This window comes from Gossypium arboreum, chromosome 10 (assembly GCF_025698485.1).
Source record: "Gossypium arboreum isolate Shixiya-1 chromosome 10, ASM2569848v2, whole genome shotgun sequence".
NCBI classification, from domain to species: domain Eukaryota; kingdom Viridiplantae; phylum Streptophyta; class Magnoliopsida; order Malvales; family Malvaceae; genus Gossypium; species Gossypium arboreum.
Window position 1 is genome coordinate 11,021,190 of NC_069079.1, and position 25,672 is coordinate 11,046,861.

At 34.5% G+C, this 25,672-nt stretch overlaps 1 protein-coding gene across 1 annotated transcript; it reads right to left on the reverse strand.

Moving 5' to 3' along the window:
• Positions 1 to 9,711: 9,711 nt before the first annotated feature.
• Positions 9,712 to 21,132, reverse strand: LOC108489044 (pre-mRNA-processing-splicing factor 8A). Its single transcript, XM_017793283.2, has 23 exons — positions 20,664 to 21,132; positions 19,520 to 19,736; positions 19,006 to 19,396; positions 17,311 to 18,588; positions 17,138 to 17,223; positions 16,568 to 17,065; positions 16,170 to 16,474; positions 15,636 to 16,090; positions 15,417 to 15,543; positions 14,707 to 14,948; positions 14,493 to 14,616; positions 14,215 to 14,404; positions 14,025 to 14,132; positions 13,589 to 13,842; positions 12,862 to 13,478; positions 12,661 to 12,767; positions 12,246 to 12,500; positions 11,690 to 12,163; positions 11,404 to 11,565; positions 11,081 to 11,278; positions 10,704 to 10,982; positions 10,332 to 10,574; positions 9,712 to 10,244 (listed from the first exon to the last, which is right to left on the reverse strand). Exons 1-23 carry the CDS (start codon positions 20,921 to 20,923, stop codon positions 10,053 to 10,055), a joined length of 7,062 nt encoding a protein of 2,353 aa, XP_017648772.1. The 5' UTR covers positions 20,924 to 21,132; the 3' UTR covers positions 9,712 to 10,052.
• Positions 21,133 to 25,672: the final 4,540 nt, after the last annotated feature.

Here is a 25,672-nt window from a genome sequence, read left to right on the forward strand (position 1 = left end):
AATTCAGATGACCATAGTGAAAGTGCCACAACCAAGCATTATCATTGAGCCTTGTTGAGAAATAAGTCTGGGAAACATTATCCAAATGGAGAGGGAACATTCTATTTGTTGTCATTTTAGTTTGAGCAATCAAGCCTAACTTGTCATCAAGAATGCGACAAATACCATTTTTTACTGTAATCTCATAGCCCTTCTCTTGTAATTGGCCAATGCTTAACAAGTTGGTCTTCAAATCTGGAAAAAAAAATATTAGAGATCATTTGAAAATTATTCCCTTTTGTTTTGATTATCACCCGACCTTTTCCCATAACAAAAATTTTAGTGTTGTTGCCAAACTTTACGTTATCTCTATATGGTTTATCCAAATTTGAAAGAATTTATTTTTCACCACACATATGGTTGTTGCAACCAGTGTCCATGTACAATAATTACTTGTTTGTGTCTTCTTTGGTATTGTAAACCATCAACAAAGATATCTCATCTTCTATTCTGCAAAATTTGATTTTTCTCCACTATCCTTTGGCAGGTTAGTTCTACATTCGTTCTGATAATGCCTATGCTTATGACAACGATAGCACTCCACATTTGACTTGTCAATTGACTTTGAATGTTCAGCTGTTGATCAGTAGCCTCCACTTCCTCTTCTCTACCTCTGCCTCTTTTTCAACATGTGAAACTGTAATCAACCTAAGATTGCTGATGTTGTGAGCCTCTCCCTTCATTATTCTCTCTACATATGTAACATTCCTTACCAGTGTCCTACGCCGGAATAGGGTACGACGCATTACCGGACTTAATGGTTCACAAACATGCAAAAACTGGCTACAAAATTTTAATCGTATCAAAACTTTTCATACACATGCATAATGTCCCATACACGGGCCTACGAAGCCCTAAACATGTATTGAAAGTAGGTAGGGACTAAACCCAGAACCTTAGAAAGTTTTGGGAAAACATAGAAAAGTCTTCCATGACATAAAGTCACACGCCCGTGTGGACACAGAGACACGCCCGTGTCCTCAAGCCGTGTAACTCTCTGACTATGACGTCAGCAAATAAATTGAACCACATGACCAAGCCACACGCCCGTGTGCTAAGGTCGTGTCCCCTCTACGGTTGAGACACACGGCCATGTCTCTGCCCGTGTGGCCGACACTTAGGCTATTTTCCAAGCCTTTAAGTTACCCTTAATCCTTCACATCTTTGTTTCCATATTACACATTTAATTCATGGCCATGACCACTTAGATTGGTCATAAAGCATTCATCATGCACATATTTCATAACACCAACTATATATGGCCAACAAGCATAATCACATCATCTCATCACAAGCATTAGAACATAGCATAGATAGATAGGTTCACAAACCATAATTAATATGAGACACACCTCTTGGCCATATACTAATAACTCAATATAGACCAATACATTAGGCTAATCATAATAACACATATCATAAAAACCTAGTCCCTATACATGCTGCTCACTTGAACACGCTTAACATATATCCATATTCCAAAGGTGATGACTTAATAGTGTGATGCTGCATCCGACGATCTCCAATTCCGAGCTAACCTAACAACACTAAAGAAAAGGAAAGGAAAGAAGTAAGCTTTATAGCTTAGTAAGACCGTATGAAAAATAATAAGCAATTATCAACTTGTTCTTCAAGGTAATACAACCATATTTTGTACTTTTACTTATGTTCAGATCAAGTTGTTTTCTCGAGTCACAGTCACTAAATTATTTATATCTGGAGCTATAGAACTCCAAATTAAGATCCACTAATTTTTATAGAAACTAGACTCACATATATTCTTACCATAAAATTTTAGAATTTTTGGTTCAGCCAATTAGTACAGTTTCTTCCTTAAAGTTGCCCCTTTTTCACTGTCTGACAGTTCCAACCCCTCTTTATTAAAAATTAATTATCTCATAATACGAGACTCAGATGATGTTCCCGTCTATTTTTCTTGAAAATAGACTCATTAAAAATTCTAATCATATAAATTATAACCCATAAATATTTTTGTACAATTTTAAATGATTTTCTCAAATCAGAACAGGGGATTTCAAAATTGTTCTGACTCTATTTCACACAAATTCAAATATCCCATAATATGATATTCCTTTGCTTAAACCGTTTCCTTTATAAGAAACTAGACTCGGTTAGCTTTAATTAAATATTTCATTCAATCTTTAACCCTCTTTCCACTATTTTTAGTGTATTTTCCAAGTTGGACTACTGCAGTTGTCCCAAAACTGTTTAGTGTAAAATAATGGTAACAAAACTTATAACACCTTTACAAACCATTTTAAACATCATGGTAAAAATACATATTGGTACATCATAAGCGTAAAACCATAATCATAAGGTCATCAATATTTCATTCTCATAGGCATAGCTTACTTATTTATATCCTTACTAAAGATGCATCATTTCATGACCATAATAGTATTTGAGCTTCGAGTACATACCTGTACCTTTTCAACATGTTCATATACTTACCTTCTCGCTTTCATCATGAGCTTTGAACTACCCATTGAACCACTTGGAAAACTATAAGATATTCAATAGGCCTCAAACATAGGGTACGATGCCGACGCCATGTCCCGGACATGGTCTTACACTGGCTCACACATCAAAGTCGATGCCATGTCCCAGACATGGTCTTACACTGGCTCTCATAATGTGGCCAATGTATGTCCCAGACACGTCTTAGACTAGTACACAGGTCACCTAAATGTCATGGCATAAATATCCAATCTATTCTTAAAGTTCAGCTGGGAGTTTATCACGTTAAGTCTCATCATACATTTGTCATAGCCACATTCAAACATTTTATGCAAAATTAACCATTCAGTGCATAATAACGATAAAGATGTAATATTTACGCACAACTTACTCGTTTCAATGGGATATCATATTCCATCAAATTTCCAAGCATTCAATCATCACATAAATGTTATTAACATTTGGCATCACTTTCTCATATACAATATCATCAACATAAAATTCAATACAATCATAGCAAGATAGATTTCAAGTATATTAACAATAATATGGATATCATGCTTATTTAATCACACGGACTTACCTCGAATGCAATTTCGGCTAATTACGCCATTTTAGTCCATAACCTCGTACTTTCCAATTTAAGCTCGAATCTCGGTTCCTTGATCTAAAATGATAATATTCACTACTTTAATCATCACATTAACTAATTCATTCCATAATTTATACTTTGGAAAAACGACCATTTTGCCCCTAGACTTTCACAAAAAATACGATTTTACCCTTAGGCTCATAAATCGATTTTTATCGAATTTCTTCATTAATCAAGCCTAGCCAAATTTATTTTAGGCTTATAGCAGCCTACAATTTCATTCATTTCACACACTTATCACCTTTTTATCAACCTTTACAAAAAGGTCTATTTAGGTGTTTTTCATGAAAATCCTTTCACAAAAGTTGTTTATTACACAACCATGACTTATTGTTTTCCATAAAAATTCAGCAAAAAACATAAATATTCACATGGAAAAACCCTATACTTTCAACCATTTTGCAAAATAATCCCTCCATTAGCTAGATTAAGCTACAAGGGTTCCAAAAATATAAAAATCATCAAAAACGACCATCAAAATCACTTACTTGCAAGGGAACTAAGTGGCTGAAAATTTAAGCTCTCAAAACCACCATGTTTTCTGCCATTTTCGGTGGAAGAAGAAGAAGAAATGAAAAATATGACAACTTTTTCTTTATTTTATTTTATTACCAAAACAAGTCACCTAATGCCACCAAATGTTGACTTTTCAAATTTTCTTGTCCCTATGGCCGACCATCACTCCCCAAATGGCCTCTTTGCACTTTAAAGACCTCCTCTAGCTATTTTACATGTTTGGGTAGTAAAATAAAACTTTTTCCCTTTATACGATTTAGTCCTTTTTCGCAATTAAGCTCACAAACGCTAAAATTAATTCACCAAAATTTTCATGCACTCATATAATCATGCTATAACACAGAAAATAATATTAAAATAATTTTTTGACCTCGAATTTATGGTTTCAAAACCACTGTTCTGACTAAGCCCTATTTTGAGATGTTACAACATATGTCTCGTCCTCGTCCTTCTTTTTTATGAAAATTTGATGAGACCAGCAATGCTTACTCCTCTTTGTATTGTTGAATTATTTTCTGATCATGAACCAGTAAAAAGGTTTGCAGTTCATCAAGTGATAGAAAATCTATATACTTTGATTCTTCAATTGAACAGACCACGTAGTTGAATTTTGATGCCATTGAGCGTAGAATCTTCTCAACAACAATCACATCCTCCATCTTCTCACCATGAATCCACATCTTATTGACAATCGACATTGTTCTTGAGAAAAAATCATAAACAGTTTCTCCTGATTTCATCTGTAATGTTTCAAATTTGAATTGTAGAGCTTGTAGTTGCTGCCTCTTAGTCCTGTTTGAACCTTCATATTTTTTTTTCAAGGAATCCCATATTTGTTTGGATGTGTCTTTGCAAAGAATATTTTCCAAGATTGTGCAATCAATTACTTGGAAAAGATAATCTTTGCTTTGAGATCTTTCAACTTTAGCCCTTCGAACTCTGTCTTCTGCGCGTTTATCATCGTACCAGCAGTTGGTCCTGTGATTCCTTCAGAGACGACCTGCCAATACTCCTTAGACCGAAGAAATTTTTTCCATTAGCATGCTCCAATGGTCATAGTGACCATCAAACGAGGAATTGTTCGTTGAATAAAAGTTTCGGATGCCATTGTTACAGAGTATTAGTTCTACTGCTGTAAAATTAACTAATACACACTTTTTTTTTTTAACTCACTCTTAACTTTTTTTCTCTAATAAGTTGTTATTTTTTTAACCTAGCTCGGATACCAGTGTTAACTCATAAAAACACAAGATGAGAAAAAGAGTTACACCTATGTTGTTCATAACTAATGAAGTTATTATATAGGCTAAAATAAAACATAAAATACACAAAATATGCATAACAAAAACTGAGTAAATAAAGCAACTAATCTCCTAAGGAATAGGACAACCACTATCTGTATAATCCAAAATATCGCAGACTTTGTTTTGACAGCTAGATATTTATTTCAAAAATATCTCTCTTGAGCAAAGTCGTGTTATTGCACAAACTTCTTCATCAAAAGCAACTTCTTGAACGCTTCAGTAGTTGCAATAAACTTCATCAAAATATTTACTTTGGATCAAATTATTTTCCACTATGCATGAAAACTGTTTTCAAACTGGATTTTTTTCCATCACCTGGGACTATGATGAAGAACCTTGAGACATTCTCACCTCTTCATTCAACACACCACTCTTAGCAATTTTAAAGGTCATAATACCCTTCGGAGTAGCATTAATGAGTGAAACTCGAAACTTTTCCCAATAGTTTAATAAAGTAGCAACAACCAAAGCCCCGTAATCTCATCATCAAATTTAATTCCCATACCAAGTAATTGAGTTAATAAACATTGAAACTCATTCAAGTGATCAGCTATAGAAGTCCCTTCCTTGTAACTCAATGTCATAATTCTCTTAAGCATGAACAATTTGTTATTGTCAAACTTCGAAGCATACAAGTTTTCAAGCTTGTTCCACAATGTGTTCACACGTGTCTCTTGATCAATGTGATTATAAACATTCTCTTAAACAAATTGTCGAATAAAACCACATACATATTGATGCTCGATTTCTCACTCCTCATCAGTTTTCGACTCAAGTTTTTTAATAGCAAAAACAAGAAGATGCAAAGCCTTCACAAATAAAAGATATTTCATTTTGTTCCACCAAAGTTGATAATTTGTGCCATTCAACATAATCATCTCACTAGTGCTAATTTCCATGATTACCAAACACGAGAACTAAACTCTGATACCAATTTGTTAGGATGAAGTCGAACCCAACAAAACAACGCGAAAGCACAATCAATGTTATTTCACTCCCAATAAATCAAATTAGTAATTATGACAAACCCAATTACACAATATATCAACAATCGGTGCAAATCAACCACAATATCGCAAAGAAAAATAATAAATCAAGACATAATTTTTACGTGGAGAACCCCTTTAAAGCAAAGGGTAAAAACCACAGGACTTGAAAGTCCACCAAAATTTTCACTATAATCAAAGTCTCGCTACAAGATCACAACCAAGCTTCCATAAAGAATATACTACTCAAACAAGGCTATTAACAAATAATTTGAAGCAAAATTTAAGAGAAAAGTTGAGAATAGCACCAAAAAAGGTTTACTTTGAAAGCCGAAAAATCGAAGCTATAGTGCCCTAAACGAAAATATGACCGTACAAATTAAAGATATTCAAGTCTACTAACTATTGTAAAAAATTAACTCCAACGGACACTGAAGTAACCTTTGATCAAGGAAAATACAAAAGTTGATCTATGTAAAAACAAAATGCCAAAACTCACACTTTTTCTCTTTTCTGTCTTTCAACTTGTGGCGCACACAATTTCACTATGATAATTAAAAAAAAAAAAGCTTGTTGTTGCTAGAGGTGTACATGGGCTGGGCTACCCGACTCAGCCCGAAGGCCCGCCCGAAAAATGGGAGGGTTCGGGTAAAAATATAGGCTCGAAATATGAGTTTGGGTAAAAAACGAGGCTCGTTTAGAAAACGAGGTCTCGGGTAAAACTTTTTTTGGCCCGGGCTCGGCCCAAATTATATACTAAATATATACATTTTTATTTTTAATCATATTTATATTTTATTTCCAATTTTAATATAACCACTTTTTATTATATTTTTAATTTGTGTATTGTTTTAAGAATTATTTTAGTCTCATTTTTTATTTGTTTTTATGTTTTTAAATGTATTTGATTTAGTATATTTTAAAATTTTTTATTCAATGAAATAAGCTAAAAAAAATTTAATATGGGTCGGGCCAGGCAGGGCTCGGACTTATCAATTTTATTTCGAGTCGGACTTGAACAAATCTTTAGGTTTATATTTCAGGCGGGGCTGAAACCGGGCCTAGAAAATGAGCATAAAATTTTATCTAGGCCTAACTCGAACCCGGCCCATGTACACCTCTAATTGTTTCTGATTACAATCCACATGAGGAAGGTCCTCTTATAATTCATGCACCATTCCCATTTTCAAATTTGGAATCCTCAATTTGTATTCGTGGGGGCAACTGCATTCAATTCGATTAGTATCGAAAACACCACTAGTGAACCGATTTGAGTTGTGGACTAAAATTTACACAACGATGCCTAAGGATTCTTTCGCTCTTTCTTTGATGAAACCCTCGTCGGCGAATTCTAATGACGACACAAGCCAAGAGTTCGTGGAGCTTTTCGATTTTGAGGGAGGAGAGGGATGGTGGGGAAGGATTTTTTTTTATTAATATAAAATTTAAATTTATTATTATATTTTTAAAAAATATGTATGTATTTTTATATATTTTAAAATTTTATATATTATTATATCTTGTTAGCAATCATTTTTTTATATATATTTTTAAATTTATTATTTTATTTTTTGAAAATATTTATTTATTTTTATATATTTCTTTAATTTTTCTAAAATTAGGATCAAATTGAGATCATTTTTAAATTTTGAGCGTTAAATTTTTAAAATTTTTACTAAATCGATATAATATGTAATATTTGAGAACTAAATTTGTTATTATACAGATTTTTAACTACCACATCACCCTCCCATTAGTGCAATTAACAAAAATGGATAAAAAAACTATCTAGATTAGTTAGATAACTAAATTTTTAAAAAAGACTTATAATTAAATGACAAAAATAAATAAATAAATAAATGGGTGATAAAAGACTCGTAATTGAATGACATGTGATATAATTTACCTATATGTATACATGGGGTACATGAGATAATAAATACCAAATCATTATTTTAAGTCTACCCAATTTAATAAGAAAAGTAAGAAATAAAAATAATTGCATTTCAAGAGTTGGTCTATCAATTTGGAAAAACTTGATTTACTGCTTAAAAGTAAATTTGATATTAAAAAACAAGAATAGTATTTGTTGGTATTTTGAGATTGGGCTGTGTGACGGTACAAGATCATATAAAATAATTGATGGGTGAAAGCAAGCACTGGCTCTTCTGGATCTTGTTGGTTAGGTTGTGTTCCCGCACCATAACCTTATCAAGGTTCGAAGGTCGGTAAGGAAATGAAATAGAAAGGAAATTATACAAATGAAATTAAGGTATTTTAAAATACCTTTTTTCTTAAATAAGAAAATCTTTGAAAATTCAATTTTAAATTTTTAAATTTATATCTTTAAACTGTTTTTTTTTAATAAAAAATTTATGTAAGTACTTAGGTTTGAAATTTACATAATTATATGTGTGGATTTTTGAATGTCAGTTGTCATATGTAGATTTTAATCCAGTTAGTTTAGTTTGTTGGCCTTAGTCTAGAGTGTATTGGCTCTTATTCCGCTTGTATTGTAATAGTTTAATACTACATTATGATCTCTCGGACAGTTCATATTGTATTAGTTTGATACTTGTGATTTTCCGACATGTATTTGTATTTTGATTGTACTTGTAACACTTTTAAAAAATTTCTTTTAAGATTCCTTTGAAAATTTAACTTTAAATTTTGATTTTGATGTATATAAATTATTTTGATTGGAAAAATAAAATATTTGAAATTAATTTATTTTATTAAGATTTGAATTTAAAAATTTAAAGTATAGATGATTTAAAAGATTAAAGTTAAAATAAGAATTTTACTCCAAATTCAATTTGAATTTATAAAAGATTTAAAGTTGTTCCAAACTTACTAATTATAAATATAATTATTAATAATTAATTTTGATTAAAATAACTTAGAAAATATATATTCAAAAAAAATATTTACGTGAGTTTATTTTCAGTCCACCTAATTTAAAATTTCCGTAACAATTCTGTCAAGAGTAAAACGTAAGGTCGCAATTAAAAGAAAAGGTTGCTTTCCAAGACTTGGTTTATAAATTCGAAAATTAGAACTATTGATATTAAAATATTAATTGCAATTAAGAAACAACAATAGTATTGTTGACATTTTGGATTGGACCAAATTTTGACTGTGAGAGAATCAAAGTAAAAGTTTTAAATGGGTGGAATGAAGCACTGGACCTTGTTGGTTCCAACGCTAGCTAGGAAACCAAACTAATCATAACTTGAAATAAGGTATTTTAAGATACACTTAAAGATAAGATTGAAATTTTAATTTAATATTTTGACATAATTCAAAATGTTTGAATAATATTGAACTCAATATTTTTTTTGCAATTAAAGATCCGCACTTTAATTGAAGTTGTGTCACCAGATCTCAAATTTAAGAAGCTCATTGATGCTATAGATATTGATATTAACAGTAGAAATTAGTATCAATTAGTCTAAATTCTGTTTTTACCAACTAATATTTTGATGTTTCAACTGTTTTAAATTTTATTAACTTAACCATTTTTATCTTATAATTATATTTAAAATATAATTGAAACTAATTAATAGTTTTGAAATATATTTGTGTATATAAATATACTTCTATGTATACATGCATGTATAATAACATCAGTTTTTAACAAACTAAAATTTAAACTACAAATACATATTCTAAAAATACGCATAAACTTTTTGGTACATTTAAACACGCGTGTACCGGTAACAGAACAAAAACGATATTACCTACCAATACCAAAGTGTATTTTTGTATATCCAAAAATCCAGTTATAAAATTATAATTAAACATATTCGAATAAAATAAAATTGAGTTGAATTTAAAGCAAATAAGTCTGTTACTATTGAAACCTAACCTGAGCAGAGCTTCTTGGGCACATATTGTGTTTAACCCAACATTTGAGGTGATCGTATTCAAATCCTAGTTCTTACTCGTATTTACAACTCCAAAAAACATTCTTACGATTGGGATTTAGTACATGCAACTATGCAATGCAAGTATTTTTTTCCCTTCATTCCATACATAGTAGAATTTGGAGTCTTTGGTAAAAACAGATTTAGGGATTTAAGTAAAAGTATCCTCCCGATCTCCTTCCACAGTTTCACCTTCTTCCAAGTTGCTGAACTCCAGGAAATGTGTCGGCCTATGCTCCTCATTGTAGTACTCTTTCGGTGTCCCCAGCTTCACCCCGTATTTCATGCTCACTGTATGCTTCACTCCCATGAAATTGTAATTCCACGGACCATTGTCAGGTATCTATCAACCAAAATTCAACACAATTCAGAACAATAACATTAAGGTTAGTAGTTCAACAACACTAGCCAATGGGATGGATGCTCTTACCATATAAAATCCAAGGAACCGATCACTTAGGAGCATCTGCACCTTCTCATAATGCGTTGGGAGGTAACCATGAGGGTTGCTTCCTGTATCTTTGTTAACCCGTCCCCACTCATAACCACTTGGGGTAAGCTTGTAGGCTGTTAATGAGCAAGAACCGGGAGTGAAACTGCATGTCAAGATTATGCACTTCTCTCCATCCCACTGTTTGTTGTTCTCTAATATCCGAGAATGGGATGTCACATCCTGTGTTTACATATGCACGATAAGAGAACAATTATTAGTTTTATAGCATTTGATTTCCAATGATAAACTACAACACTGAAATATTCTATTAAATTTGAACATCAATAAATAAATAAACTGAATATAAACCTGTGGCGATAATTGAGGAAGCTCATTTGGCTGTGTGTGCAGCCATCCCAAAGGCTCCAGATCATTCAAGAAATCATGTTCAGGAAGAGCTGATGGAAGATTAACTTGCTGATGAGTACCCCATTGCGGTGGCATGGCAATGCATCGGATTTCCTTAACCTGGGGATTATCAGGAGGGCTTATTCCATACAAGTATCCAGCAATTTGAGTCCTGAGATCTGCTATACAGATGAACTTCTTTAAAATGTTCTTTGGCATGATATATGTGTACCCAGTTTCCTGCATGTTAGCAGATATATAAGCCTCAAGACCAACTGATACTCTCAAAAAAGTCCTATTTTTCTGGATAAATAATCTCACATAAGCGAGATTTGTACCTTTATGTCCTCTGAGTTCACATATATATGATTCACTCGAAGATAAAGATTAGTAGCTGATATTGCTCTAACACGCCAATCCGTCTTGGACCCAAATGCTGCTTGTTCATAGGGACTTGTGGTGGTGACAATGAGCTCATCTCCATGCACGTTTGTAGTCCTAGTTGTCACAGCTGTTAGCTGGCTTGCCTCCTTCGCCTGAAAATGTCAGTTCAAAACGTAATAGCTCCAAGTTAGTAAAAAAGTTCTCATTTTATTAAAAATAAAATAATAAAAGCAAATTAAATCAGCAATGTATATAGTAAGACAAACAGAAGCATAACCTGTTTCTCAATCTCTGCTATCTGCTGCCTCTGTTGAGAGGGCGGAGTAATCTCAGCTCCAAGGATGATGTCACGAATCTCAGACTGTGTCAGGGCTGATGTGTTCACATTGTTCTTTTTGGCATAGTCGGAAAGTATCAGATCTCTTAAAGCAACTTCGACCTGCACCAAGACATCATTCTTAAATGTACTGCATTGCAATGAATTAAATGTACTGCATTGCAATAAAGGATGCATGATTCTACAACATATTGGAAAATGTTTTATGAATAAAAATAACAAGGACCTTCATCCATTGATCATCAGTTAGAGAAGGCCAAATATGGTGTGGCTCAGTAACGATTGTCTTATCAGGTTTCAGTAACATCTTAGCCTTCTCATTGTTCACGTGAAGCGCACGAAGGATCAGAATGAGTCGGGAGAACGCAGTGTATGATGAGATACTCTTCAACCAGTCATCATAGATGTTGAACAAAACCATTTGTGGCTCTGTAGCTTTCAGAATTAGATCACCAAATTTCTCAATTTTCAAGCAAGCCTGGAATGGGAGTTGCAGCTCACTTCCCTTGATAACTATGTTAGGGAAATCCAGTAAGTGAACCTCCAAAGGATCAAGCATTCCCTTTCGTGTAACAATGATCTGCTTTGGTTGTTCTTCAACAGGCAAAGACCGCACAAGAGCAGCAACTTCTTCAGCAGTTTTCCATTTGGCAAGCTGACCAAGACGCTTTTGACCTGCCCAGACACTAGTGTGAATTACCTGCAAGAGGGAAATGTCATCCAGTTGAGATCTTCACAATTGACGAATTAGCTTAGAAAAGAAACTATATGAAGAAACAAACCTTTAGGAACAACTGTCCAGTCCGTGGATTGAAAATAAAGATGGCACCATTAATGGGTTTTGTGGTGAGATTCCCTTCAAATGTCTTATGTATTGTCACACGATACACATTGGTGTCATCAACAAACCAAATGATCTGGTTGCTGAAGATCTCCCCATAGTTCTGGGATGACAGATACGGCTCAGTAGGCTCAGAAGAATATAACTGCAAACCTTTCCTTATCCTCTCCCTTAAGACATATAAAGCTGGATTTGACTGTACAAGGATTTAAAAGAAAAAAGTAAGAAAAATTAGTTCAACCCTTTAGATTTATACCCATGCTAGCATTTAACAATAATTGTAGTGTCCAACATCTAAACTATAAATTATATCAAGTATGAATCAACTTGTATTAAATCAGTAAAGACTACATTACCTTCATGATCTTATTCATTGCCTGAGCGAGCAATGGCTTTGAACCAGGGAACCAATTACCAAATGCAGAATGCAAGTTGTAAGCCAGATCAAGGCCAATCATTACCCCTACATAAACATGATAGATATGATTATATTAGGCCAGAGAAAACAAAGACATATAAAAGAGTAGGAAGAGAAGGGTAAAGGAGGTTAAATTTACCAGTGGGAGATGGATAAATAGACATGTTATCTGTTGTATAGTCCATAAATTTGGCTCGAGTGTAACGCTCAATATCATGCGAGTCATAATCACCCCACCGGAGCTGCACATCTATCCAATATTTATTGCTTGCTTTTTGATCAAACATGTCCTTGGACTCTGCCACAAGACTAGGCTTTGACATAGGCCACCTATGAGCTGCAAAGAGAAGAATATCCGCACAAGAGCTGTTCATCTTGTAACTTTTCCTTGGATGGATTGTTTCCTTCTGAACAGTTTCAATTTCTAAAGCATCCAACTCCTGATCTAAGACTTGGCAAAGATCCATAACCACACTCTCATGAATTTTTTGCCACAGATGGGCACGGAAAATCTGAATCAAAGATATTTTCAAGGTTGGAATCTTCCCATGCATGAAAATTCCAGTTAGATCTAGTTGCACTTGAAAACCCACGTAAACATTAGCCCGGTTGATTGTAGGTGACCACCAAAGAGTAAACCTACGGTTAGGAATCTGGTTAAGACCAGATCTCTGAGCATTAGTGAGCTTCTTATACTTCATTGACTCCTCGAATCCTGAAGCCTTTTCCCAAAACAGACCCTCCCAAGTTGGAAAGCTGTAATTTTAGGAATAAGACAAACATAAAATAAGATACACAATTCATGTCATTACCAAGCACAGAAATTAAGTGATCTATGAACTATATAACTGAAAACAAGTACTTACTATGTTCCTTTAAACAAGGTATGTTCTAGAATTCCCTCAACACCTCCAAGAGCTTGGATAACATCAGTTCGATAGTTGTTCAAGTTCCACAATTTGCCATCATGCCTTTGGTGAGTCCACCAGAATGGGTTCTGCTTCAAAACTTGGTACTGCTTAAAGTCTGTACGTACTCTCCATCCTTTGTCATATGCTAATGTGTGCCTGTCCTTCTGAAACAAGGTATTTATACGTGGTATTCCCCTATCCCATGAATCCTATTGATAAATCCAAGAGAATGTCATCAGAACACAATTTCGTATGATGCAAAAATCATGTGGAATAAATAAGCTATTAGAGCAATAACATGAAAAAAATGTAAACAACAGGAGCAAAATGCCAAATGTAAATAGCATTACAATAAATGCATTGACTTAAGAAAATGAAAAAAGAAACTCACTTCCAAATCCTCAAGGGTTAGGCGCCTATTTTGTGCCTGTGCTTCCTGCCTCTTCAGAGCATACTCAGCCCAAACACGCTGTGAGTCTATGAACTCACTCTCCCATGGCTGTTAAAAGGCAGCAAGATGATCAAACAAATAACCAAGACCTGAGTAAAGAAAACACCTAAAAGAGTGCAATTGATTTCACCTGTATGTACCGATAAAGATTAGGAATCAGTTGGTCCTCTTCATGACTCATTCCACTCCTAAAGTGAGTTACGCCAACATCAGTCTGCTGACTGTACCGGAGATCACTCTGCGGAATCAATATGTGACCCATGGATAACATGCCAAGTCCTCCAATCTCTTTAGGAGTGTAAAAAATTACAGGAGGGAATCTGAGGCATCATAGTTTGTTAAGAAAATTATCATGATCACAAAAATGAGAAAGAAAGAAACGAGACGTAGGTTAAAAAAAAATCATACCGACTAGGCATTTTTGAATTCAGTCCAATCTTGATACGGGTTTGAATTTTATTTTCACATTTAACGAGTAGATCTAGAAGCTCTTGTGTATGCACAGTTGCTTCACGGAAGTAAGTCATAAGACCTATTCAACAGAAAATGAAAAAGAGGAATAAATTCAATAATACCATAGATCAAACAGTAAAAACCAGAATGAATATGGTCAAACAAATACCTATTAAGGCAGTATTCCATTTGTTGACTATCTTTGTAAATGTTGTTGATCCAGAAGACATGAGAATCTGCCTAACACGATTCTCAAACACCTTCATGTGCTCATCATCAACCCGTAAGAAAGCAACTGCAGTTCGCTCCTTTGTCTGTTCATTCTGCAGATTCCAAACCCCATCTCTTGTATTGCTAAACGCTTCTTGAGTCATTCTTATTTTTGGAAGTATCCGAACTTCAAAACCACACCTAGAGATCAGAAATGAATATCAGTCAAACTGTTTACGAAAGGAATATTCATGACCAAAATGGAAAGCCAAAGTCTACACAAGGTAAATTAGTGAGACAGAAAAAGGATACAACTACTCAGAAGCCTTTCAAATAAACCGTGGAAAATGAAGTTCAACAAATACATAGCTATTATACCTATATAACAAAGTTTATGAAAAAGTCATGATCAAATTTAACAAAATACATTCTACCACTAGGGCAAGAATGGACCATGATCAAAACCAGCATGTCGATGGACATCTATCATCTATCTTAAAGCTCCAGAAGAACAATACACATCATGAATTCCTCATAATGATTGGTCAAATTAACACCCCTCAAACATACTAAATATAATGAAAATTTCAGAAATTCTTTAAATTAGCAGAAATCAACAGAAATTCTTTAAATTTCAAAAGAAGAACGAGAGCTACTAAGAAAACATACATGCTAAAAAGAAGGTTCGGATTATCCTTGCTGTAGACAGAAACAAAGCTGTTCTCCCATTCCAAAGTAGTGATGCTTCTAGGCAGACGATTCTTCATGTCCCAAAAGACACTTCTCCCAAGATTAACTAAAATCAAGAAGAATAAAAATTAGAACTGAAATCTCATCTCCAAAAGCAGTTTTGTCCTAAAAGGTTCGAATCATTAAGGTTACACATACCATCATGTTTCATAAGCCTCATTCTCGCATCTCTTGGCCAGCATTTCTTGTTGTTATATCCAACCATGTTTTCATTGTTCGGATCAGGGTGCTCAGTAAGATATCGCTGGATAAGGTCCCGTGCTTCTTCATGAGTAAATCTGAACAATATGTGCACCCTATCAATGTACCTAGAGTACAGACGAATTGGATGCCGGGTTTCAACTTTTGTATCCCAGTATGTGATGAATTCATTCGGCATCTGGGGTGGACCAGCAATCTCACTAGCACGAGTCAATCCAAGAAGCAAGAGATCCAGAACAAGTCCATAATACTGGACAACGAAAGAAGCAAACTGAAGACCACGTATAAGACCATACGAATTTGTGTGGCTCATATCTTTGTAAGACAGCACCACATTATTCTTTGCAGTAACATAATCTGCAATGTTGTGATCAAGAACCAATCGTAGAAGCCTGCAAAATACAAAAAAATATTATAGACATCCAACATAGCCTATACTGAGATGAGCAAAAGATTTCCATAAAAACATACCTGTTTAACATTGTCAGGTCAATCTTGTCAAAGAACTTCTCAAATTTTGTTTGAAGCATTACCACACACTGCCCCTCACTCGTGTCCCATACCCCTTGCAAATTATTTATACCTTGACACCATTTGTAAACCAAAAGTGGAGGTGGCTCTGAATCTGCAGGCTTAATCCAATTAGGAAACAGATGCCGCTTGTCTCCTTCATACCATAGGTATTGGTCAAGATAAGCATCTGTAATCTTCTCAAGGGGCTCAATTTCATAGACTGGAATCAAATAGCTGTACAGGTCCATGAACTCTATACCAACCTGAAAAAGAATATATAAATTTAAGTTCAAATTTAGATATAAAATATGAAGTTCAAAGCAAAAAAAGAAAGCCACTTTCAGTCACCAACTCACTTCTTTGAAGGCACGCTGGGTAAGCAAATGGCGCTTGATCCTTGATAAGGCCTCGTGAGGATTATCATAAGCTTGTTCAATTAGACCCAATTCTTCTCTTTGGAGTTGATTTAATCTTACAGCTACACTGTAAGATTCCTTCAACCTCTCCAGTGCAAGGATAAGTAACTTCGTATCATGCTTGTAAGACAAGGGAGGAAATGGAATGGGCGAGAATTTTCTGGACTCCAACCAATGCACAGTTGTAGTATAGATCGCAACCGCTTCTTCTGGAGTGACATATGGCCCATCTTTCAAATAATTGTGCTGTCGTTCTTGCTCAGCTTTCAGCCAGAGTCGTGTCAATCTGCCTAAGTTTTTCCTACAAACTGTTTTATCAACAGTTGCACCCCTTCTGATACGCTCACGATTGTAATGAGCAACATTTGTCCACCAATCAGCTTTTGACTTGACATATCTAAGAATCATATTCTCAATGGGAACTGGCAAACCCGGAACCTAAAGAATAGAACAGTGAGACAACTAGCACATGTCAAAAACTACAGAAAACATATTAAATCAGGATTTTACCTTCCATGGGATGTTTGCCTTCCAACAGCGCCATGCCTCACTCAGATGCTGCAATATTGTTCTAGCTTTATTTTGCTTAATGCCCTCTGTAGTTTAATTAGAAACATGATAGAATAAGAAACTGACATCGACAAAATAAATATTGTAACAAACAAGAACAGTTGAAAATTCACCTGGCATGGCATCAAGAACATCATGCATGACAGCAGCTCGAAGTTCCAGATCAAAGTGGCTCTCAACACGTTGCTTGGTAACAGTCTTGGCTACTCCTTTTGAATGACGCCCTTCAAATTGCCGTGCAAGCAGATTTCCTAACCACCTTTCTAGAAGAGGGACAATGCCACGGAGGAAAAAAAGCCATACCCTCCACATTGGTGCCCAGAATCCACATCCAGGTCCCTTCCCTACAGGCCCAGTATTGAAGCGGTAGTAAATCAAATGCTTCAAGTCTTTGCACATCCTAATCTGTCTCATGAGCCGGTACTTGTATCGATACATCCCAGTCAACTGGCCGACATGGGAAAATGTATACTGCAGACCATCGGCCAATTGGAAAGCATCAACGTTACCAAGTCGAAACTGGACATTAGCATCAACTACAAGCTTTGTTAAACGCAAGATCTCACGACAAAGATGAAAAGCATTGCCAAAACGTGACTTCTTGCGCTCTTTTGTAGTGAGAGTCTTCACAGGCTTCAAGTTGAAGTTATAATCCAGGTGAAGGTAGTTCAAATTTTTCCTATGTATCAACAGGTTCAACATGTTGTACCCTTGCTTGCAAACTTGAAGACCTGCTTCAACCCAATCAAGCTCTGTTGTCTGGAAAAACTTGGTCGCCTGGAGAGACCGGAACAAGTGCTTCTTCTTTTGAGCCTTAGGTGGTCTATGATGCAACTCATTCAGCACAAAGCATTTCAATAATTTCTGATAACTAACGCGCACTTTAACGGGGTAAGATGGAGGACAATGCTCCTTGTACCACTCTGAGACAAGTGGTATATCTTCAGCACGTCGCATCCGACCAGATCTCATATTAAAAGGACGTGGAGCAAATAAAAGAGAAACCCCAGCAGCAGTGGTGTCAGTGTAAAGCTGTGTGTCATTCAGCAAAGGTTCCACCCCTTCAGGCAAGACAAAATCATCTTCATCATCATCATCATAAATTTTCTTCTCACGCCGTTCCTTGTTTGTGGTAGTTATGGGGTGTATCAAAGGATCATAGTAGAATGCTGGCAAATCAGGGTCTTCTGTTTTAATGTACATGACCATCGGAGTGTGATACACACATAACTTCACTTTCCTGGGCCTATTGTTATAAAGATGAGGAAAAGCAATTCTGTATTCTGTCCTAAGAGGTGACCGGATAATTAGTTTGTTTATGTCATTAAATTCATTCCAGTCCTCATCCCCTTTCTCCATATCACGGTATAGAGGCTCAAACTTAGGACCACCTGCAAATATGCACAATTTGTGGAGAACGAGTTCAAGCAGCATAAAGACAAATAGCAAACAGAAATCACCATTTTATCAATCTCAAAGAAGACTGATTTCACAGCCACAACATGGCATAAAGATAGAAATGGGAAATTATTATCTCATTCTATTTCTCCATTACAGTATCTTCTACCACCACCAAATCCCACGCAATTAGAAACAAATAATAAAAAGTGATCAAAATGCCAGTAAATGCAAGAAATACAAGAGTAAAGAAGCTTTAAAATACTGCTTCCAATGATAACATTTGCAACATAATTATCGATCAACTCTATTAATCCCACAAGGCAGCATCAACCAACCTTTAAATTCAAAACATTCATGACCGTAGGAAAAAAGAAGTTCAGAGTAATACAAAAAGGAAGGAGACTAACCAGGTATGCACATGTTCAATGCTTTAGCTGTGAAGAATGACTCCATGTCAAACAAGTAGAAATAATTACGGTCAATCAAATCAGAAAGCAGCTGTCCAGCAAGCCGGTGCAAAGTAGCCATAATTGGAAGAGAGAGATGCCATTTCCTGTAACTTGGACCATTGATAAGCTTTGTTTTGACAAGAGGCTTGTGGTCATAAAACCATGCATGTACGGCAGAATCTTCCTCTTCGTCCAGCTCCAACTGAATTGGCTCTAGAGGATCGACATCTAACAAATTATCAGCATAGTCTAACGGAGGTTCCTCATCATCAAATGGTGGAAACCGCATTCTCTTGAAATGTCGACGATCTCTTTTCTCTCTCCGCATCATGATCCACATCGTACCCCACTGTAGAGATGAAGATGACTCAATCAATAGCAACAGCGGTATACTACTTCCATGTAGAATTGAACTGATATACAACTCAATTTGGTGTCAGTTTGTTGTATGAGGGGAAGGAAATAAGCATACCTGTGCTAAATAAATTGGTTCAACAACCCATGGTATTTCATTCACAAATGTTATAGCTCCTGTAATATGGTATAAGACCTTCACATCACGAACCTGCTCCCAAGGCATTGGCATATTCTCAAGGAGCTTATAAACTGCATGTGGAATGAATTTAAGGGCCCCTAGATAAACACGTTTATCATGCCGATATTTTTTCGAAGACATGTCTCCATGATCTCTGCCAGAGAAAAAAAAAGTAAACCATTATTGAATCATGCATATCATGTCAATGGAAGTTCAGAGTACTAGATCCAACAGCAGACAAGTCAGGACCCGTCCTAAAAGACTAAGGCAACAAGAAAGAGAAAATAATAATACCATAAGAACATTAAACTATAAATCATCATAAAAAGGGCAAGGGTATATTAACTCAACCAAGAGAGTACCATACCTTCAATAAAATTCAAAAGAAAAAAATGTTTAAATATTAAAGATTAACTGGTGAATAAAGAAACATCTTAGCTCAAAAGCCTGCACATCTTGGAAGAATCAGGTATCAAAGCAGAAAACAAATATAGAACACAAGCCATTTTTACAGATACACATTTTACAATTTAACTTTCCCTTTACATTCCATTATATAGTGAAGAAGTAACCATGAAGTAAGAACTTCGAACTTCCAAGGGCAAGTTATGCACTGATCCAACCACAAGAACAAGAGAACAACCCCTACGGAATGCCAGATCATATTGTACAATAGCAACCTACTCAAGCCATTCCTATGCAAACTCAATAAGCAGTCATCTTTTTGATAATTTCCACAAGTAATCATGTCTTCCTCTCCTTCTCTTGAAATGCCCTATGCAAGCTTCATAATATAAGGTTTTCTCTAGTCTTAACAAAACATAAGACATGAAACCAAAAATCTCTCAAATCATAGCGAAGCTTTCCATGTCCAACAAGAAATATAAATAATAGATAAAACCTCTATATCCTTCAAAATAGGGGGAAATAAGATGAAATTTAAAATAAATAAATAAAAATGAGAAGAAACTATCTTAACCAACCTAACCAGAGTAGCAATTCTTCAAATAGATAAAACCTCAGCTTAAGAATCTTTAATCCAGAAAAAATTATGTAAAAAAGGAAATAATAAAGCTCTCACCTGATAATCTTCCTGACGTGCTCAGGAGGCATGTCCTCCTTCTGCGTCTCGACAAAACCAAACTTCCTTTTATCTCCATATCGCTTAGAGTTAAGCTGCATCCATTTCCGAGCCTTCTCCTCCAGCTTGGCCTCGGCATCCTGTGGCGTAGTCTGCGGAGCCAGCACGGTGTAAGAAGGTTGAGCAGCTGGAGGCGGCGGGATGGTGGATCCACCAGTTCCCGGTGGCGCAATCTGAGCGCCGTTGTTGTTGCTCCACATGGCAACTTTGGCCGAGAAGCTTCTACCTCAGCCTAAAGAAAGAAATGAAATGAAATTGGAAACTAGGGTTTTAGAGGGGATTTGAGTTTTTTTCTCACTTCCAGTTTTCTTATTTCCTTCCTCCCTGCCCTCTAAGCAAAGACAGTGTGAGAATTTTCGAGTAAAGATGAAAGAAAATAGGAATCGGTTGGTTTTATAATTTTAGGGATATAAACGAATGGCGGTGTGAGTGTCACGTGATGTATTGTGGGCCATTTCTGGCTATAGAAGGCCAATGTTTGTTGCTCCAATTTTCTCTGCTGTCCGAAATGGCCCAATCCAGTGCCTATTTGTTTGACATAGAGGCAATAACCCAATCCATACCAAAATAGAGTTACAAGTAAACTATTCCATGAACGGATTTTAAAGATAAATTCGATATCATTTTTATCTAACGTATCATTGTTCATGTCTCTATTTTTAGATCCAATCCAGCTTTGATACTGAGACAAATTATTTCTTTCATCAGTTTTTTAGACGAATACTTATAACATGAGTTATTTGGTTAATCTAACTCTATAGATTATGAACAATTTAGATTACCTATTAATATAAGTTGATTTCTTATTAGTTTTATAGTAGTTTGGCCCAATTGCCTATCTCCATTTCTTTAATATACCTCAACCAAGGAATTCTCAATTTACTATAAGAATTAATGCCTTTCAAGGAGAAGGTATAACATTTACAACACTATCTTTTCCTTAAGGTAAGATAGAATCTTTTCACCTAGCTTTTATGGCTAAATTAGAACCCTTTTTAGTTTTTATAACTTAACTAAAACCCTCCCAATTTACAATTGGTGATATGAAAGAAAGTAAACAAAGAAACCTCTATAAGATATGTGTTTAAAAAAAAAATTAAGCTCTCAAAGAAAAGAAATGAGAGTGACAAATGATCTAACAATAAACGCCTAAAGAATATTTTTACAAGAGAAATAAAGATAATAAATATTTGAATATTTCTCTCTTAGTCTCGATGCTTGGATATCTGTCTTGAGTCTTGAAGTATTCTTGAAGTGTATTTTTATCAAGGAACAAGTTTGTAGATACTTATGGTCACTGGGGATGAATTCTAGTCGTTGGAAGCATTAATTGTGAGCTTAAAAAATATCCATTATATAGTTGTTGATAAATAGCCATTATATAGTTGTTGACATGCCATGTCTCGAGATAATCTACCAATTGTCTCGAGACTTGGCAACTCTTGAAGCAGTTTTTTGTTTTGAAGTTTTCATGTCTCAAGACATATAATCATATACTATATGTCTCGAGACTTGCATGTCAAAGTCCCTTAAAAACATTTTAAACACCTTAAAACACTTTGATATTAACCCAAAAATATTTAGATAAATTAAAATATTTTTTGAGTATTTTACAAGTCTTTGAAAATGTATAAAATTTTTAATCATATTTTCACCAAATGATTTAGGATATAATATATATATATATATAATTTATCTTATATGTTATTATATCAAAAGTTTAGGACATCAAAACTAACAAATTTAACCATGTAATACAACTTGATTTAGTTAAACTTAAGTAATCGCTTCACATGTAAAAACCACAAGAACAATCAACAAAAAATATTAAATAATAATGTGTAACCGATTAAAAGATTACAAGTAAACTATGATGAAATCACAGCAATAATGGCATAAATCCTAACACATAAGGCATAAATCAATTATACTAGTATTTCAAGACCATTAAGAAAAAGATCCAGACATAAAGTCTTACCAATTACAGTCTCAGCCACCCATAACTTACAACTGCACTGACAATGCTAGGACATGCTTAAAGATATGATGAAATTTCTATTATAACCTATGCAAATAAAACAGCAAAACAATAAATGGTCCCAAGGAACAATCGAGATCCAAAAGTGCAGATACTGCTACAAAGGTGGAACTGACCCCGTCCCCTGAACATATATAGAGCCTATTAAGACAAACGCAAAGCAGTACGAGTAGGTATCGTCCCTATATTTTGGAACATAGATCTTCTTCCATTTTCCTTATAGACTACCAACCCACCAAATGATCAAGCTAATAGATCATAGCTTCATTCAATTTTCTATTCCTTACCTTGAATGAAGCTGCCTAGTTTAGTTTAGTTTAGTCTATCCATTAAAGAGGTATTTACCTTTTCACCCCCTTCTTTCTCGAATTCCCCATCCTTAATTGATAGTTCCACCAACCTCAAGCTTTCATAATTTCGTAAACAACTAAGTTGGTGTCGCATTCGTTCTCACTTTCTAGCAAGCCCAAGGTATTCCTCCTTTCTTACCTTCTCTTTGGATACTTTCTTTACCAACAGAAGGGTCTTCACTATTTTCCTGTAACTTGTTTCTTGTACCTCAACCTCTTCAACATTTTTTTTACTCTCCTTTAACTAATCGGTTTTGAAGAAGGAAGAAAATGAACTTTTTGTTTCTTAGGCCAACCTTACCAAGGAAGCTCCAAATTCCAGGCTTCACTTCACCGGCGCTCTTCTCAAATCAAATAAGAGCCTTGGAGTTTACAAAGCCTTCCTTGTTGGAAATCGAAAACAATTTCTTAAGTAAAAAAAATTGATTCGAAAACAATTTTCTTACAATGCAAAAATATAAAATTTTGAAAATTAAGTTGGCGTGTGATATTTATAGTAATAAACTTTTTCAGAAATTACACCTGTATTTTGGGCTAAACAGATCCTTGTTATTCTCGACTTTCAACTGAACGACCTTCTCCTCTATTCACGTACCACAAATGACTTCGAACATGGATTCAAATAAATTCGAATCAAACATAGAACCAATTTTTTTTTTTTTTTACTTTTAGTGGGAAAGTAAATCTCTCTCATAATAGAAATTGGTAAAATTGTTATTCCTATAAAATAAATTTTCACCACTTTCAAGGAAAAATAACAATATTTAAAAGTTGTATGTAACTTCTTCAGTGAGAGGAAGTGAAACCCTAGTTAAATTAGTAAAAATATTTAATCGCTATTAAATAGAGAAATAACTTTCTAGTTGAACTAGGAGAGAGAGAGAGGTGACAACCCTAGTTAAATAAATTAGGGTTTGTCGTCTCTTGTATTCAATATGAGGGGCTTTTGGGCCTATCCCGTATTGGATCCAATTATAAATGCTTGTTGGACTTTTAACCCATCACTTTATAATTCAATCCAACAAAGTACATGTTTTTCTACTTTTCAAAATAAACATCACAAATTAATTTTAATTAATTAATTTCTCAATTAAATGATTTTCTCAACCCAATTCTAATTTCGTTAAAATCATAATAACTTTACCATAAAAAGAATCTATGAGAAAATATATTTAATTTCCTACATTCAACAAAATCACAATGATCAATTAATTTAATTTCATTTTCGAACTTCAATTAATTAATTAATTAATAATTTGAAAAATTATAAATTAATTCTCGTGTCATTTTCTTACTTAGTGAGAAAACCACATCCATTTCTGTATGTTTCTCATTTCTCAAACTTTATCATTTTTATCCATTTTTGTTCATTTGATTCATGATTTTCTGTAATTTGATATGTCAAATTAAGCTTTCCATTACACTTAAGGAGCTTATTCTCGAGCAATTTAGGTGTCTTTTATATGTTTTAGTCAATTTTTAGTTTTGTTGTTAATAAATTATATTTATTAGTTTTATGCCATTTTTTGTACGTAAATAGGCCAAACGCGCCATGTGGAACTAACGATATGATTGAGTGGTGTAAGAAGTCGAGAATCGCCTAAAACTGAAGAACTTAGTGCTGAAGTGAAGGAAATTGAGGCCATTTCTAGCTATATCGTGATACCAATGATGGGTATCACAATATCGAGACCCCCTAAGACTCTCAAGTTTAATACTGGCTCAGGTATCGAGATACCCAAACCAGGTATCATGATACCGCTACCTAACGAGGAGAAAAATGATTACAAGGGTAGTTTTTGTCCAACACCAACACAATCAAAATACAATGTCCAAGGGCATTTTTGTCCAAAAATTTGGGTTGTAATCAGTTGTTAAAAGCCACTTTTGGCTGAGAACTAAAGAAGGTTGCTTTACTTTTGTTCTTTCACCTTTTTAGCTTAGGTTTAAAGTAGTTATAGTTGTCTTCTTCATTTTTTAGGGTTTTAGATATAGCTTTATGGTGTTAGTTATTAGTTAGTTAGTTTTACTGTAGTTAGGTGTTATTTACCTTTAAGTACTTGAACTTTAAATTGTATTTTCATTTTCATCCCAAGTTTTTAATATAGCTTAGTCCCTTTTTTAGTTTATTTGTTAAAAATTTTATTTTTAGTGTTCTTTTATATCACTATTGCTGCCATTGTTATCTTCTTCAAGTTTCTTCAAGAAAAGTCTAAGCTTTTCTCAACCTCTTTCTTGAACTTGCTTTAATGAATATTTTGCTTGAATGTTAGATGAATTCATGCATGATAATGATAATGGGAAGCTAAATCTACGGTGGTTGGTTGATGAAAATGTTGTTTAGTTAATTTTTGGTGCAGGGACTAAATCGTAAAAGTTGGACTAAATCGAATAAACTTCAAAACTTAGAATTGATGTCTCTAAGGAAAAATTTAGGTAAGTGAGGCCGAGAGAAGATCTTGTCAAACACCAATTCAATAGTCTTGGATTAGTTGGTGAGGTCAAAAGATAAACGAGACTAATTTGTCTAAGTTGGTAAAGTGGAGATCGAGAGGTAAATT